The sequence below is a fragment of the Miniopterus schreibersii genome (genome assembly GCF_964146895.1).
Source record: "Miniopterus schreibersii genome assembly, chromosome: 9".
In the NCBI taxonomy this organism is placed as follows: domain Eukaryota; kingdom Metazoa; phylum Chordata; class Mammalia; order Chiroptera; family Miniopteridae; genus Miniopterus; species Miniopterus schreibersii.
Genome location: NC_138118.1, coordinates 81701408 through 81716880, shown reverse-complemented (window position 1 = coordinate 81716880; position 15473 = coordinate 81701408). Strand labels below are relative to the sequence as shown.

The 15473-nt window shown below is 48.1% G+C and overlaps 1 protein-coding gene across 1 annotated transcript; it reads right to left on the bottom strand.

The window, feature by feature from the left end:
• Window positions 1–111: 111 nt before the first annotated feature.
• Window positions 112–15458, bottom strand: IFRD1 (interferon related developmental regulator 1; the record flags this gene model as incomplete). The annotated part of the gene is made up of 12 exons (XM_081147869.1): window positions 112–818; window positions 2399–2494; window positions 2834–2962; window positions 4207–4341; window positions 7612–7720; window positions 7805–7980; window positions 8062–8112; window positions 8999–9156; window positions 10537–10661; window positions 11434–11518; window positions 11632–11736; window positions 15368–15458. The coding sequence occupies 12 exons, from the start codon at window positions 15456–15458 to the stop codon at window positions 729–731; spliced, it is 1350 nt and encodes a 449-aa protein (XP_081003995.1). The 3' UTR covers window positions 112–728.
• Window positions 15459–15473: the final 15 nt, after the last annotated feature.

The window sequence follows — 15473 nt, the reverse complement described above, 5'->3', positions numbered from 1 at the left end:
CACACTTTTCACCTATTTTCATGTTTGTCGTCTCCCTCCCTCCCCAACTTCATCATTTTGAACCCTGTACCTCAAACCCACAAATAATGTTTCTTCTATTAGAAAAGGAACTTTTAGTGTGAAAAGAATTTTATTTCAAAATAAAAGTACAGGTCTTACACAACAGGTGGAATTAGTGTCACTGCCCCCAGCGGTCAAGGCCAGCACCCTGCGATGCCAGAACTCCTGCGCGCCGGGCTGAGTTCCCTATGTTGATCCCAGCGACAAAATGAAAATCATCAGGTTCCATTTACAATGAAAAACATAGCAGCTTTTCCAGAAGAACCAGCTCCCAAAACTGTAACCAGAACTCGTTTGTCTAAGATCTTAAATTAAATACCTTGTAATATCTGTATCATTAAATCAGTATCTGACAACCACAGAATATTTCATCCTGGCTAATAGTTTTCTTATTGTGGAATACAATGTTTTTGCTTTCTTCATAAATAGAAATGATCTAACATTACAAACATCTTATTCATGGTTTACTGACAATATTTACAGAGAATATTCAATAATCAGAACTCACTATTTGCAATACTATACATTAAATTACAAGTAACACAACCCCTGCTACAAAAGCAATCTGTGTTGACCCGAGATAAAAACTGTCTACAGAGTTTAAATATCTTAGAAATTACAAAAGGAAAAAACTGGAAATGAGGAAGTAGTCTTCAAATGCAGAAAATCTAGAAGAATTCTCCAACATCTGTTCTCTTATCTCGACATTTGCTTCGAGCTTTTGTTCGGGCTTTGAAGGCTGCAGAATTATATAAATGCTGAAATGGAGAAAGGAAAACACTGTGACCCACAAAGGCTTAGGAGGTCTCACAAAATTTTAAAAAATTGAATACAAATGGCAAGGGAGAGAAACAAACTAATTTGACTCTGTAAATATTTTACATGTTTATAAAACGCACACATTCAAAACGAACAAGGGGGAAATTAGCACACATGATAGTTAGTGGGTATCTCTATTAAGAAAATTCCAGTGAAAAAAGTAAAAATAAAAAAGGGGCATCAACATCGATCAAAGAAATGTCAAATCATGAACTCATGTGGAAAATATTCCAACCATGCTGTCAATTACAAAAAATACGACGAAGTTCTATTTTAATGCCAGTTAAACTAACTAGCTCCTTAAACTATAAGATCCCAGGCGGTCAAGTGTGCAGTAGCTACGGCTCTCACTCCCTGCTGGGAACAACTGAGAAGGACAGGACGACTCGGGAAGGGGCCTGGCGATGCGCACCAAAGTATTTATTAAAAACCCAACAATCGATGTAGCCATAAAAATGGTTAAATTTAAAATTCTATAAAAATATCATAAGTGCTTCACACCTACTAGGACGGCAAATTTAAAGGGGTCACGAGCGTTGTTGGTGAGGATGTGGAGGCAGGAACCCTCACAGGGCGGTGAGACTGTGGAAGAGGGCAGCGCTATGAACAAGATGCCTTAAAACGTTACACACAGAGCAACCATAAGGCCCAGCGATTCCACTCCTAAGCACGTCCCCAAGAGCACTGAGAACAGCTACTCTAACAAAAACCCGCACACAAGTGCTCACAGCACCATCCACAGGGGACAGTGCAAACAGGCCAAATTCCACCAGCTGCTCCATGGATACACACGGGTGTGTCCGTACAATGGAATACTACTCAGCCAGCAAAAGGACTGAAGCACGGACACCTGCTACAACACGGGTGGACCTGAGCAGCGTGATCTAGGTGAAGAGAGCCAGGCAGGACACGAAACACCCAGAACAGGTAAGTCCATAGGGCAGAAGGCACACTAGTGGTTACCAGCGGCCGGGAAAGGCGAGGGGGCGGGGGGTGAATGCTTCATGGTTCTAAGTCTCCTCGAGGTGAAAACATCTGGAACTGGACAGAGGAGGCGGCTGTGCAACACTGTGAGTACACTAAATGCCCTGAATCTCCACTTTCAAATAGTTTATGCTCTGTTATGTGAATTTTACCCCAGTAAAAATTAATAATATAAGAAATTTTGAAATGTTAAAATGAAATGAATTCCTCGTTCATGACTCTCTCTGAGCTCAGTTTCCTCATTTGTAAAATGAGCCTAGTACTTGCTCAGTTATCTGATACCAAAGAAGCACTGTGTTAATATTCTTAAATATAGAAACTTCACAGAGTAAGAGATGGAAATGAAAATAATCCCTATGCTGAGAGAGCTGGTTGTGGGCTGGAAGTCTGCACGTGGGCCCCTCTGGGTAGAGCCGGTCCAGGTGCGTCAGGAAGAACCAAAGCCCAGCCCAGCCGAGCCCGGCGCCCGCAGGACACAGCCTGGCCGCGCTGCGTGGGGCCCTGGGGTCTGATGAAAACAAGAGGTAAGACGCACCCTTTCAAAGCGCGAGACCTTCATCGTTTTGAGCGTCGCCGTGTCGAGCATCACGGGGGGGCCAAGTTCAAACACGTGGCGGAGGAACTCATTCGACTTTGGGAGAGAAAAGGGGAGGAGGCTCAGTTAAACATCAGCGTTTTACTACAGAAAGTGGAATCTGACGGACACAAGTGACGCGGGGCGTAAACGTGGATCCCGACTGTCCCTCCCTGAGACACTGTTCCCGAGGCCTTGGACCGAGGGAGCTGCGCCCGCTGTTTCCATACAAGGCATCAACGTGTGCACCCAGGGGACACCGGGCACAGCCAAGAGGATACTGTCACCTTCAGAAGCGGGCTTTCTGTTTGCACGGTGCTGACGCCGTGTTCATGCAGCTACTCGCACAGCCGGGGGGGCACGCCCGAAACCACCCCTCCTTTCGAGGCGCCTCACCTGCAGGTGGTACTGCATCCCCGACCCCAGGACCTCCTTAAACGTGTCGTAGGTATGTTTCTTGACCCAGCAATCGATATACATGCGCTCGGGACCAAATTTAACAGTTTCTGTTGGGAAATCCCGGTCCTAGACAACAGAAAAACCACAATTATAAGAGAAAATAAAAGGCTGAAGAGATCCTACATAAACAGTCTCTAGACAGACTGCGCACCTAGAAGTGAGTGAAGGAGACGGTCTGGACTGAGGCCTCTGTCCCCGAGACGTGCAGACTTGGAAGCACCCCCCCCCCAGGAGGGCACCACTTCTCCAGTTGTGAGAGATGAAGGCACAGCTCAGTGTGGATAAACATTCAATCTCACACTGAGGCTCGATCCACGTTTACGAAGTGGAGGACTCACTACAAAATCATAACCACAAAAACCGACCGAAAAGCACAACAGCTGGTCACATCTCCAATCACTGGTCTCACTACCGACTCAAAAGGTGACTCAGTACAACACCCAGCCCCAAGCGCTGAGACCACAGCGCAGAGCGAGCGGAAGCACAGACCACAGCACTAAACAGAGCTGAAGAAAAAGTGAAGTATCTGTATTGGCCAGGACATCCAGGACATACCCCGTTTCTGTGGTCACGACTTTCTGAGCAACTACAAACCATTCCCGTCTTTGGAGCCTGCGGCCACAGGACCCCAACGCGGGGATAGCCCTGACAGTCAGGGAAGCGGCCGGCTTCACGCGGGGCTGCAGCCACACTAGCTAGAGTAGGACGAGTTTTTAGATGGACGTCTGCTCAAGTTAGCCTTTTTTTTCAGATTCTAAAACCCGGAGTAAATATCATTAACCCAAAAGGTAGACCCCAGAGGATCTCTCTGCTAATTTAAACCCTAGGTTTTACTTTTTCAGACACAGATTAAAGGGAAGACAGCAGCTCAGCAGGCTACGTATGAGAATCACTGGAACCCTCACATCTGCGTGTAACTCCCATTCCAATTTCACAGGCAGGTCAGGCTCAACGACCCTTTGGTGATGTACTTAGTGCAAGAACGGCCCTTTATATCCAAGAGATACTTGAGATAGGAATAACTTACTATTCACAGAAAACTCTACACCAAGTATGCTTGGGCTAAGCACCTTGCTTACGTGAAGGCCAAGCACAGCAGTGAAATACATTTCCATCACTATGACAATTTAATATTTTAAACCCAATAAAAGAATACCTTCACACATCAGAATTAAGTTTGTGTTTGTTGAAAAAATAGCAGCTTTCATTTCTGTTGTTAAAAACCCGCTCAGTATTAAAATGAGAAAATGATTTTGGTCAAGGGTGAAGTCAAGTCTGGCCTGAAGCTCCGACGGCTCTCAGGGGCTCACCTCCACGGCCCGCAGGACGTCTCTGAACACCGACCGCTGCTTTCTCTTGTCCACTTTGGCCCGGTGCTTATTTCCGTCGGTGGCCAAGGCCCTAAGCATCTCAGTCAGCGACTCCATGTCTTCATAAAGAAAGTCCTGGTGAGGAAAAGTTTGGTTTCGTCTGTCCCTGGTTTCCTTCCCCCCAATGTCTTCTAGCGCCAACCAGGACAGTCCGCCGTGGAAGACACCCGGCAGCGTTGCCCAGACAACACAAATCCCCAAGCTGCCTCACTGATCTTGGCAGCATAAACCTATTTTTATTCCCCTGCAGAATTTAACCTGGAAATCCTGACCACACGGGGACCCACTCCCACGAAACCAGCATCCCCTTCCAAGCACATCCAGGTGCACTCGAGAAACACTGTGCCCCTGCTGTGGTCAGGACGGCCTGGGCTTTCAAATTCAGCAGGTCAGAGGCGCGTGGATCGATTCCTCTCCTACCCTTTGCTCCCCAGGCCCCCATACACATTCCCAGACCCAACCGGTCTCACTCCAGTGCATGCTCTGTGATGCCCTCGCAACAGCTCATCTACGATGCACCGGCCATAGTTCAAACCAGCAGCGAAGCACTTACACCACAGGCACAACTCAAGTGGCACATTATTTAAGGTAAGAAGATATTTTATCGCATTTGGACGGAGGCCACAGAATGACCACTATTTGCTGTTGCTCTGAGTTGACTGGGGGCTTCTTTGTACCAGTTTGAGTGGCTACACTCTTATGAAGTCTCTACTTCGGGCGTTTTTATTCCCTTGCTACATTTTACAACATTAAAAACTAAATGATGATTCAGTTATTCAGCCAATCAACCTCCAGTTCAGGACTGTATTTTCTGCTTTAGTGGTAATAACCATTTAGCTTATCCTATTAAAATAAGCAGCTCTTATTCTGGGCATTCTTCAAACTAAACATATAGCTGTTTAATCTTGAAAAGTATGTGATTTCTTTTACCATCTCAAATGAGAAAGATTGTTATGCTGGAGGAAAATGAGCTTGAAATGAACACAAGAGACGTTCTAACCAGTAAGTACACGAATACTGTCCTATTGTCGATACTTCAGAGATGGAATGTTATCAACTCTTCCAACAAATGTTTTCCTGAGATGCTCCACCTCAGCCTCCCAGGTCTGAGTTAGCTGGAGACAACGCCCATGAAGATCGTATCTAGAAAAGCAAGTACCTAAGCAGATGAGACACTGAAGCAGATCAGTTACACTCATCTCTGTATTTAAATTCCAATAGGTCTGACTCCATCCTAACATTCAGGCACTGGCAGTTTTCTACTCATTTCATTGCCCACTTGTCTTTTTATAGTATTCTCAAAAAAATGTATGGAAGATTTTAAAACATATGAAAGAAAAAACCAACAATTTAAAAAACTACACATCCCCTGAATCTGTTCTAAGAACTAGGCAGTGGATCGCCTTTTTCTACGATGGATCCCAGGCAGATCCATCACTGGTAGATACCCTAGTTAGTAACAGCGCAAAACACTTATGTCAGCAAGAGGCTCTGAGTGACTCCACACCACACGTCGCTACGAGGACCCTCCTTTAAATCACCCTGCGAGATCAGCACCTGGTTCGATTGTTAAACACCCCCATAGCTACCCATCTCCACCCATTCGCTTCCTGCAGAAAGCTCATTTCTGTAACAAAGAGCAAGCAAATACTCAGCTGTATTTATAAGCCAGTTCATTTCTGTCCTTGACAAGGACCTGGGTCCATGAAACACTCCTGGCTCTCTCTCATGACTTACTAAGCCAGGGAACCGGAGGTACGTAGGCAGTAATATATACTTACACAAATTTAAGTAAACATATTCAACACCTATAATTTAAATTGCATTATGAGTTCACTCATAATGCATCACTGTTAAGATACATTTCAAGAGAAAAAGAGATGACCATTTCTAGCCAGTAGAGGAATGAAAGGTTAAACACTGGGACTCTCATTTCTGTGCCTTGAGGTTAAGGAGCCATTAACTCGTTCCGTAAAATTAAATTGATCACTGGGCTTGAGTTCAGTTTCTCACATAAAGAGATCAGCTACTGACGGCATCAACAACTTCCTTTTCATTCCTACCTGCTCTGCTTCAAAAAAAAGAGGGGGAAGGTGGTGCTGGGAAGACACTTCCCAGGGAGAAGTTTTCGAGCCTAAACACAGGCCCAGAGCAAGGGCGCACCCTAGTGGACGCTACTCACTGTCACATCATTGAACTGCAGAGGTTTCATTCTGGAAACAGTCTTTCTCCTTAAATTAACAAGACCTAGTAAGTAACTCAAGATTCCTAACAGAGGTCACAATCAGGGTGACCAAATGTCCCGAAAGCCTGAGACGAGGGTGTCCTTAGAGCACAGGACTATGGGTGCTAAAGTGGACACCACCAGGACAGCGGGCAGCCTGTCACAGACTCACACACTTCCAGGCTGGCTGTGGAAACGAGCACCCACGAGTGATGGTGCGGGGAGACTGCAAAGCACAGGGCCCAGTCTAAAGGGCCATCTTTAGCCTGAGCAGCGTGGCTCAGCGGTTGAGCATCGGCCTAGGATCCAGGAGATCGAGGTTCGATTCCCGGTCAGGGCATAGGCCTGGGCTGTGGGCTCCATCCCCAGTCGGGGGCGTGCAGGAGGCGGCCGATCAATGACTCTCTCATCACTGATGTTTCTCTTTTTCTCCCTCTCCCTTCCTCTCTCTGAAATTAAAAAAAAATAAAGTGCCACCTTTAGTAAAACAGTGACTAAACTCATCTGATCCCAAACCTATGCTGTCTTAATAGATCACACATCTGTCTAACATTTATGGTGAAGCATCCACGCCTGAGTCACCTCAATGTGTCACATCTGAACGATCTCCCAGCCTCCAGGCTGCAGCAAACATGATGCTCCCGTGAATAGATGGCGCTGCTGAACCTGTTTTGCTCTACCAACCCCACTGGTTTCAGTTTTTATTTATTTTTCTTTATTTAAATCCTTGTCTGAGGATATTTCTTCCACTACTTTTCGGAAAGAGTAAAAGGGAGAGAGAGGGAAACATGGATGTGAGAGAGACACATCGATTGGTTGCCTCCCACATATGCCCTGGCCAGGGCCAGGGATCAAGCCTGCAACCCAGGTGCGTGCCCGTGACTGGGAATCGAACCCGGAACCCTTCAGTCTATTGGCCGACGCTCTAACCACTGAGAAAAACCAGCAAGGGCTGGTTTTGGTTTTTAAAACAACTACATTGCTGCTGCCAAAAAGCAGGTGCTCGGTCACCAGGTCTCAAGCTGGCCAGGCTCCAGGTCCCACCCGTGCTGCACTGTGAGGGTGACGAGAGGAGACAACGTCCCTGTGACCACTCGTCCCTGTGACCACAGGATACTCACACTCTCCATCCCTCGGGCCAATTCAAACAGAAGCGCCAATGACTCCCCAGCGGCTATTCTCATGTTCACGTCGTCGGAAGACAGGAGGCTTGGAAGCTTATGGAAGTGCCTGGAAGACAGTAGTTATTACTTGTGTGAACACACATAAAGATGTCGATCAATGCTTTTATAAAACATGAAATTGAAAACACACATCTCCAGCTTTTTCTTCAGCTCATTGATGGGGCATATGGTCAGCAACAGCGTCCACGCGAGGAGCGAGCTGATGTAGAGCACTGTACTGGGGGAGCTGCCGATGACGCTAGTGTCTTTTTCTTTGTAGGACTTTGAGAAGATACTCTCCAAACACTCCAGAGTTGAAAACAGCTCCTAATGCGTAAGAACAAGACATAGGATGAGCATCTTAAATTAGGAATGGGAAGGTAACTACAGTCAAAGGCCTCTACTCACAGTGATGTCATCCGTGGCAATAAAACTGCAAACACCAAAGCATGTTGCACACTAAAAAAATAAAAAACACACAGACATTAATGTTTGTCATCTTATTAATTCTACAGCTTCCTGCTGTTGTAACTCAACGTGAAAATTTTCTCAACTGCACGACTACACTGGGTTCCAAGCACAGTATTAAAAAGAGAGGAGACTGCAGGTCAAGAGCTAAGGGAAGGGGCGGGTTTCGGCCCAAACTCTGCTACCAAACTCGGAGACGATGTCAGAAGGTTACCGCGTGTCTCTCGGCTGGCCTGCGCTCACCTAGCAGATCGCTGCAAACTTCAGCTCCACCTCGAGGCAGAGACGAAGCTCTGACGTTTGGGATAAAGAACACTATCTCCCTGTTAAAAGTCTTCAACACGTTAAGTTTGCTACAGGTTTTTTAAATCACTTATATTCATTTGTTTTAATGTAGAGTCCACTATGAAACTTCCAAAAAAATTTAGCTTCCAAAATATAAGCAGCCAGGAGCAGAAATCTCATCAAACTTAAATAATCATCCTTAAACTTCTCACCTAGAGAAGCACTTCATTAATTCAGATTTTACTTATTTTGGAACATGTTGAAAAGAGGGTGGGAATCCTATAATTGCCTTTTGTTGGGAAAAAGGGGGCGAAAGTGAGTACAGGACATCACCAAGGTGAAGCTCACCCAGTACGACTCAATACGGCCTTTACAGACAGCCTGCTGGCGACACACGGGCACCAACCCTCGAGCGCGGCTCGGACCGGGCGGCCACAGGAACAGTGCTGGGCACCCGTGAGGTTTCATCACGCGCCACGTCGCTGGCCCCCCCAGGCCGCCCCAGGGTCTCTAACCCTACGCCTGCCCTGTCACCATCCGCACGCCCGGGTGTGCGGCCCGGACAGACCAACACATTCAAAGCCCGACTGACCGCCTGCCGCGCCTGGGTGCTGGCCGCTGCGTCGCAGATGACTTTCCTCAGGACGGGTCCGAGGGTCTTCAAAACCTCCTCGCTCTCAATGCCGGGGCCCAGCTGAACGCACAGCACGGACGCCAGGGCGGCCGCCGCACGCTGCTCGTCGCTTTTACCTGTGAGGAGGCCGGGGGCAGCTGTGGCGGGGACTCGAAACCCCGGCAGAGCTGGAACTGGACGCAGACCCCGCTCCTCAGCCGCCCGTGCCCACCTCATCGCTCTTGTGCCCGAACCTACCCTCCTCGGTAAAGTGCAGATCGACGGGGACCTCAAGGGAGCAGGGAGGCGGCGCCCAGCTCAGAAAACGGGGCGCTGCCAGCGGACGAGCGGCGCGCGGTCCCCAGCCCCCCGCCAGACCGGAGCCCCCGCGCCACTCCCCCCAGCCCAGGGGCAAACTAACCTCCAGGGCGCCCAGCGAGGGGAAATGAAGCATTCTTTAAAAGCGCGGAGACACGTTAGTATAAAGGTAAATGGGAATTAACTCTTTCGAGAACTGCATGCGCTGAAGGACTTGGGCACATTCTGAACTTAAGTTGTGACATTATGATCAATTAAAAATGTATAAAATGTGCAGGACGGAATGGAGTTTTTAAAGGTCACCTAGCCCAACCACCTTACAGGAGCCAGTTTCCACGGAAACACCTTTAACAAAGCCACTGCAGCCCCTCAGGAAAGTTGGCTCTGCTATGAGAGACGCACGAACAAGCTCCACAGCCTGGGCCAGTCTCCGCCCGGCTTCACGCTGCACAGTGAGCGCCCGGCTCAGCAAGACCAAGGTCACCTGCGGCGCAGGGACGGTAAGGGCATAAAGCGAATCTCATTCGATTTAAAGGGACATGTGTGCTTCCTACATGGTTCATGCCAGAAATATTGTTAATGAAGTCATAATAGAAGGGAATTCTTTTCAAAATGTTCTTACTTGGCAAAATAATTAAGGTGGCAGTTCCAAATCTTTTAAATTGTGGTGGCTCCTAAAACGGAAAAGTCTGGTAATACCAGACTTAATCTTTAAGGCCTTTCTTTTTTCTTGAAAGTCCTACTATTGTAACAATAAGAATCCCAGAATCTCTATTATAAAGTTCTAGAATTAAAATATTCCGAGGGACAACCTAAAAATGTCAGCCACAGGTATGATTGTTTTAAATAAGTACAAGGGGAAATGAGCTAGAAAATTATGACACTTTTTCAATTTCAGAAAAATGGAGACTGGGTTTTTTAATACTAGCTTTTGTTGACATTTCATACACATGACAGCGGCCACCCCCTGGTCTGACACAACGAAGGGTGACAGTCACCCCGTCCTTCCTGGTTTCAAGCTGTTTACCACAGAGAGAAGCCTCTAATGAGTCTGGCCTCGAGTTTCACGAGCCCGGCGCCTCCCTAGCCGGTTACAGGTGTAAGGGGAAGCCAGTCACCGGTGCTGTTAACAAACGACACTGCAAAGGGAGCACATGCCCGAGAGTCCCGAGCCTGCGGCTCGAACGTGAGGACAGTACCTTTCTTCAGGCAGCGCTCAATGCTGTCGGTCAGGGTCATCCTTCTTTCCAGAATGAATTCAGAGAGCAGTTTGGAAGCCAGTGCGTTTTTAAGACCTTCCAGAGCCGCCTGCCTGGTCTTCGCACTGTTGAAAACACAATGTAGGAGAAGGAAGACCGGCTGGAGTGCACTGTCAATGGCTGTTAAAAACTTAGCTCATTTCCCCTTTCATGTTTCTCTGCTTAGAGATTTTAAAAATCTATTTGTCAGTGAGCAAAAACATTTTAAATAATATAATTTTCATCTACAACTCACCTTATTACACAGACTTTAAGCTACTTTATATCACAGAAGGTTTCTGTTTATGCTTTAAAGCCACAACTTTAAATAACTGCATAGTACTCCATAGTTTCAATAGGCAAGACAGTTCCCCTCTAGTACCATATAACACGTCACAGGAAGACCCTCTACATTTAAAGTAAACTCACATTTCTTTAACACCACAAGTCTAGAGTTCCTGTTTCATCATCTGGGCATTTTAATCTATTTGTTTTAAGTGAGTCCCAGGGCTACTGGGAAGAAGACGACTTATTTTTGATATTTCTCACGTCCATAACAAAGCTGCTGAACAAGAGGCAAGGGAAGCTTAGGTGTCCTTCCTAGTTGAAATTAACCTTTAACTCAACAAGGCCACCTTGGCTACAGCCAAACGCAGCCCCTGCTATTCCGCTAGAACAACGCCTAACCCGGGCCCACCAATCTGAATTCTAAGGCATGTTTCTATTCACATCCAAAGTCCAAAGAAACAAGAAACATTTAAACATCCAAAGTAAACAAATCAGGCTTTTAAAAAACCACATTGTTGACTCAGAACTGCGCACGTGGCACAGGGAAGGCGCAGAGCGTGCGTGGCCCACCTCTTGTCCAGGGTCAGGTCAATGAGCCCCTTCAGCCTGTACTCCAGGTCCTCCTGCGTCCCCTCCTCGTCAAGGGCCTCTGGTCCTAGGACAACAGCAACCAATGACCCTTGTCACTTGGGTGGGGGAGGGGGGCAGCACCCATCCACCTCGCTCCCAGACAATCCGCCCCCCCCCCAACAGAGGGAGGCGGCCTACCATCCTCGACGAGGCTGGGGGGGTCGCTGTCGCCGCTGCAGTGGCTCATGGTCTCGATGGAGGCATCCTCGTCGCTGAAGGGCTGGACGCTCCGGCGCTGGCCCCCTGCGGGCGGGGGAGGCAGGGTCAGTGGCAGCCAGGGTGCCAGCGTCTAACTTGGGAATCTCAGTATTTACTTAGGAGAAACGCAGTCATAAAAACCCAGCACTTATTTAAGAAGACAGAGGATTAAATTATAAAAGACCACACAAAAACGTCTAAAATAATTCACCTATGATGTCCTTCAGAGCATCAACAATTCACAGCACCCATCACCTTCAGAAACACACCCACCACCTGAGGGCAGCTCCCGTTCCCAGAGCGGGGATGCAGGGGGAAGGTGCACTGCCGAGCCCCGGCTTCCCGTCGGGGACAACGGACACAGGCCCAGAGACAAAGATGACGCCACAGGTCAGCGCAAGACAAGACAAACGTGTTTTCCAGCAAGCACGACTGGGCTCAGGAAGCTCGGGGAGTGGGCCGGGATTTAGGCTGCACGTGTCGCATGTGAAGGGAATTTAAGGAGTTACAGGGTGGCAGTTTTATAGATAACTTCAAATGAGAAGGGAAAAAAGGCTTAAAGTGTGAGTTTTGGTATGTGACACAGCCTATTAAATTACCTGTAAAAGAAAGGGTCTAACCATTACCAACAATTTAAAAGTATCAGTGCTGTTACTAAAAAAGAAAATCTTTTAAAAACTAGAACCATTCTGTCAACTTCATTAACCTAATAAACCTGTATTCCTGCCCAGTATCAGTCTAGTCTCTGTTTCCTGTAGGAATTTCCTATTAACAACAGGATTGCCCAGTCATGAATTACATCGAGCACTGAATTCAAACAATCCCAAATTCTGGCCAAAAGTGACCTGATTTACCTCTGAGCACGTTTCCTTATAACTGAAATTGAAGATTTCCAAATATCACTAGGTCCCTATATTCAAGAAATCTGTATCATTTGTACCTAAGATAAGTTTTTTAAAAATCCTCTAAGATTAAGTCTGTTGCTGCTGGGTTGTTCATTTTAAAACAGAGGTTGTTTTTTTTTTTTTAAAAAAAAAAAAAATCAAAACCGAAGAGAACTTAGCAGGTTTTCGTATCAGCAAAGGAAGCGAGCAGCCTTCAAGTGCACTTTCTGTCCCAAAGGGAAGGACCTGTGCCAATCGAAGTCATAGAGCACAGAAAACAAGCAGTGAAGCCAAGGCCCCAAACTTCTTAACCAGAGTGCTCAGCACAAGAACCAGCCAACCAAGACCCATGACGTCACCGTTTGTCTCCACTTGTTTCATGACCTGAAGTCATGGCAACGGCTGAGTCACCCGATTAACTTTTACTAACATTTATTCACCCGTTTACAGTTTTTATATTCAGCCTATTTCTAAACTGTCAAGACTATTCCTAGACAGATTTACTCGGCTCCCTTCTCTAAGTTTCAGTGATTTCCTAAAATGTAAAAGGATTAAAAAAAAAAAAAGAACCCTGTATGAACGCCTTACATCCACGTCAGAATCCTGCACCTCGCGACCCTACGTGCCGTGCCATCGATGAGGTGGAGGAACCCTGGACACCAGGTCCATATTTCTTAGAGGGCTCACTTACTAACAAGGCCCTGATCTTCCCTAAAAAACGCTCTCTTCGAATTAACTGCTATTCCAAGTATGCACACCTGTACAAGAGGTCAACTTCATCAGCTTCCTGGAGCCCTCCACTCACAAAATAATCTAAATAGAAAACCCATTAAAGTAACAGAAGCTGGTTATCTTCTGGTTGTACATGTGAAGATCTCGTCTGAACCCCATTTCTTTCAGATGTCATTTAAAAAGACCAATAAGGTAAGCGGCTTTTAGGTACAAGTGTCTGACAACTTTCCATCTTCTACTCAACTATTATTTATTCATTTACTTACTGAATGAGTAGTACATTCACATGGAACCAAATCAAGGTTTTAAAAAAGTAAATCTCACCCACACCCCACTCTCAGGGGCAGAGTTAGCAAGTTCCAGCGCAAACTTCCAGATATCCCAAGCACACAGCTTTATAAACTAATCAAAGCCTTTTCCAATTTCTTATACGTGCTAACATACGCTGTTTATGGACACCTTTCCAACTGAAAGCAATGGAAAGGGCAGCAGCAGTAAGACTGGTTATTCTGTTAAGTCCCAGGAAGGAAGGAGGCCCAACAGGAAGCTCCAAGGGGACGAAGGCTTGTTTGTCATCAAGGAGCCATTAGCAACATCACAATGTCCAAATGGCTTCGGCCTGCTGCTCCTTCATTATTTGTTTCATCAACAAAAGGCAAGCTTAAAGACTAACATTAATAAGGCCCTGCTAGACAGAATGAAATGCTTGTTTCAGACCAAGTGCAGAGAGGGAAAGAGGTGTCTCAGTTCACAGAGCAACCAGATGCCACAACAAAATATTTTATTTTACCCTGTGATGATCAGGAACGAACTTCAGGGACAAGAGCGTCCGATCCAAATAAAGAGCGAGAGAAAGAAAAGAAAACAGCACTGCATTTATAATAACCCATTCCTATTGTCAATCATTAAATGTTTCGTACATGATCACAATCTTTCACGCTGATCCTACAGGGAAACTTTTAAAAAGCCGGTTTCCAAACGTCTCTGACAAGAAAACTGGCTACTTCCTAATGAACGGAGTATCCTTCTGAGGATCAGAGTGGCAACAGTGTTGACAAATATCTAATAACTAGAAGCACTTCCTAGGCGACAGTCAGAGGCGACCCCAATGCTGAACTTCAAAATCTCAAAAAAACCATGACTAACTGAGATGCTTTTGCCCAGTTTGCTTCATGTTCGGTATGAGTTTGGTGTCTCGTGGAGGTGTCTGCTTCGGGTCCTTTTGTCTTAACTGTGTCACTAGCAGCAGAGACTCATGAACTCAGTCAGGCACCTACCCACCCTGGAAAACCTTCAACTTGGCAGCGAGGACACAAAAACACTCAACTTTGGGCCAAGTGCAACCTGAGCTCCCGCCACCTCCTGCCCCGGGCTCAGAGAGCCCACGGCACGGAGAGCGCGTGGTGTCTGCCCCGGGGACCGGGAGGCCGCCTCCCCGGTGGCCGTGGAGCGGGGGCCCCGGGATTTCTGCGGGCGCCAGGCAGGGGTCGGAGCAAACCTGGGCTGGGACAGCGGCCCCCGGGCTCCAGCGCCTCGGGCCCCGCGGGTGGGCACGCGGGTGCCACCTGGGCGCCGCTGCGTCACGCCCGCCCCGCGGCGCGAGGCCCGGCCGCGTGACCCCGGAGCGCGTCCAAGCCCGGCGGACGTTTGGCATCGCCGACAACTCCACGCTGGAGCAGGCGGCCAGGAGACCGGTGACAGCAGGGGCGCCACTCCCAGCTCTGCCCACCCTCCAGCGCAGGCCCTGGCCTCTGAGGACAGTCACCCCCCCGGCCAGCGCCGCGAAACCCCGACCCCAGCCCGCTCTCGGGCCCCAGGACCCATCCGCCCCTCCCCGCCCCCACCGCCTGCGCCCGGGAGCGCGGCTCGCACGCCAGCTCCAAATCGCGCGAGGGGCGCCCCAGAGCACACTGGGAGCTGTAGTTCGCCAGCCTCGCCCAGCGCCCGGCAGACCCGCACGTCGGGAGAGAGAGGACTACAACTCCCAGCGTGCCCCAGGCGGAAAGACCCGCCAACCCGGCCGGCAACCGGGACGCCGGCGGCGGGGATGGCCGCTTTACCTGCTGTCGCCGCCGTCGGTGAAGCTGTCCCTGCGCCGCCGCCACCACTGCCACCGCGGTGGGCAGTGTTCCGCTTCTTATTCTTCGGCATCGTGGGACGCCCGGT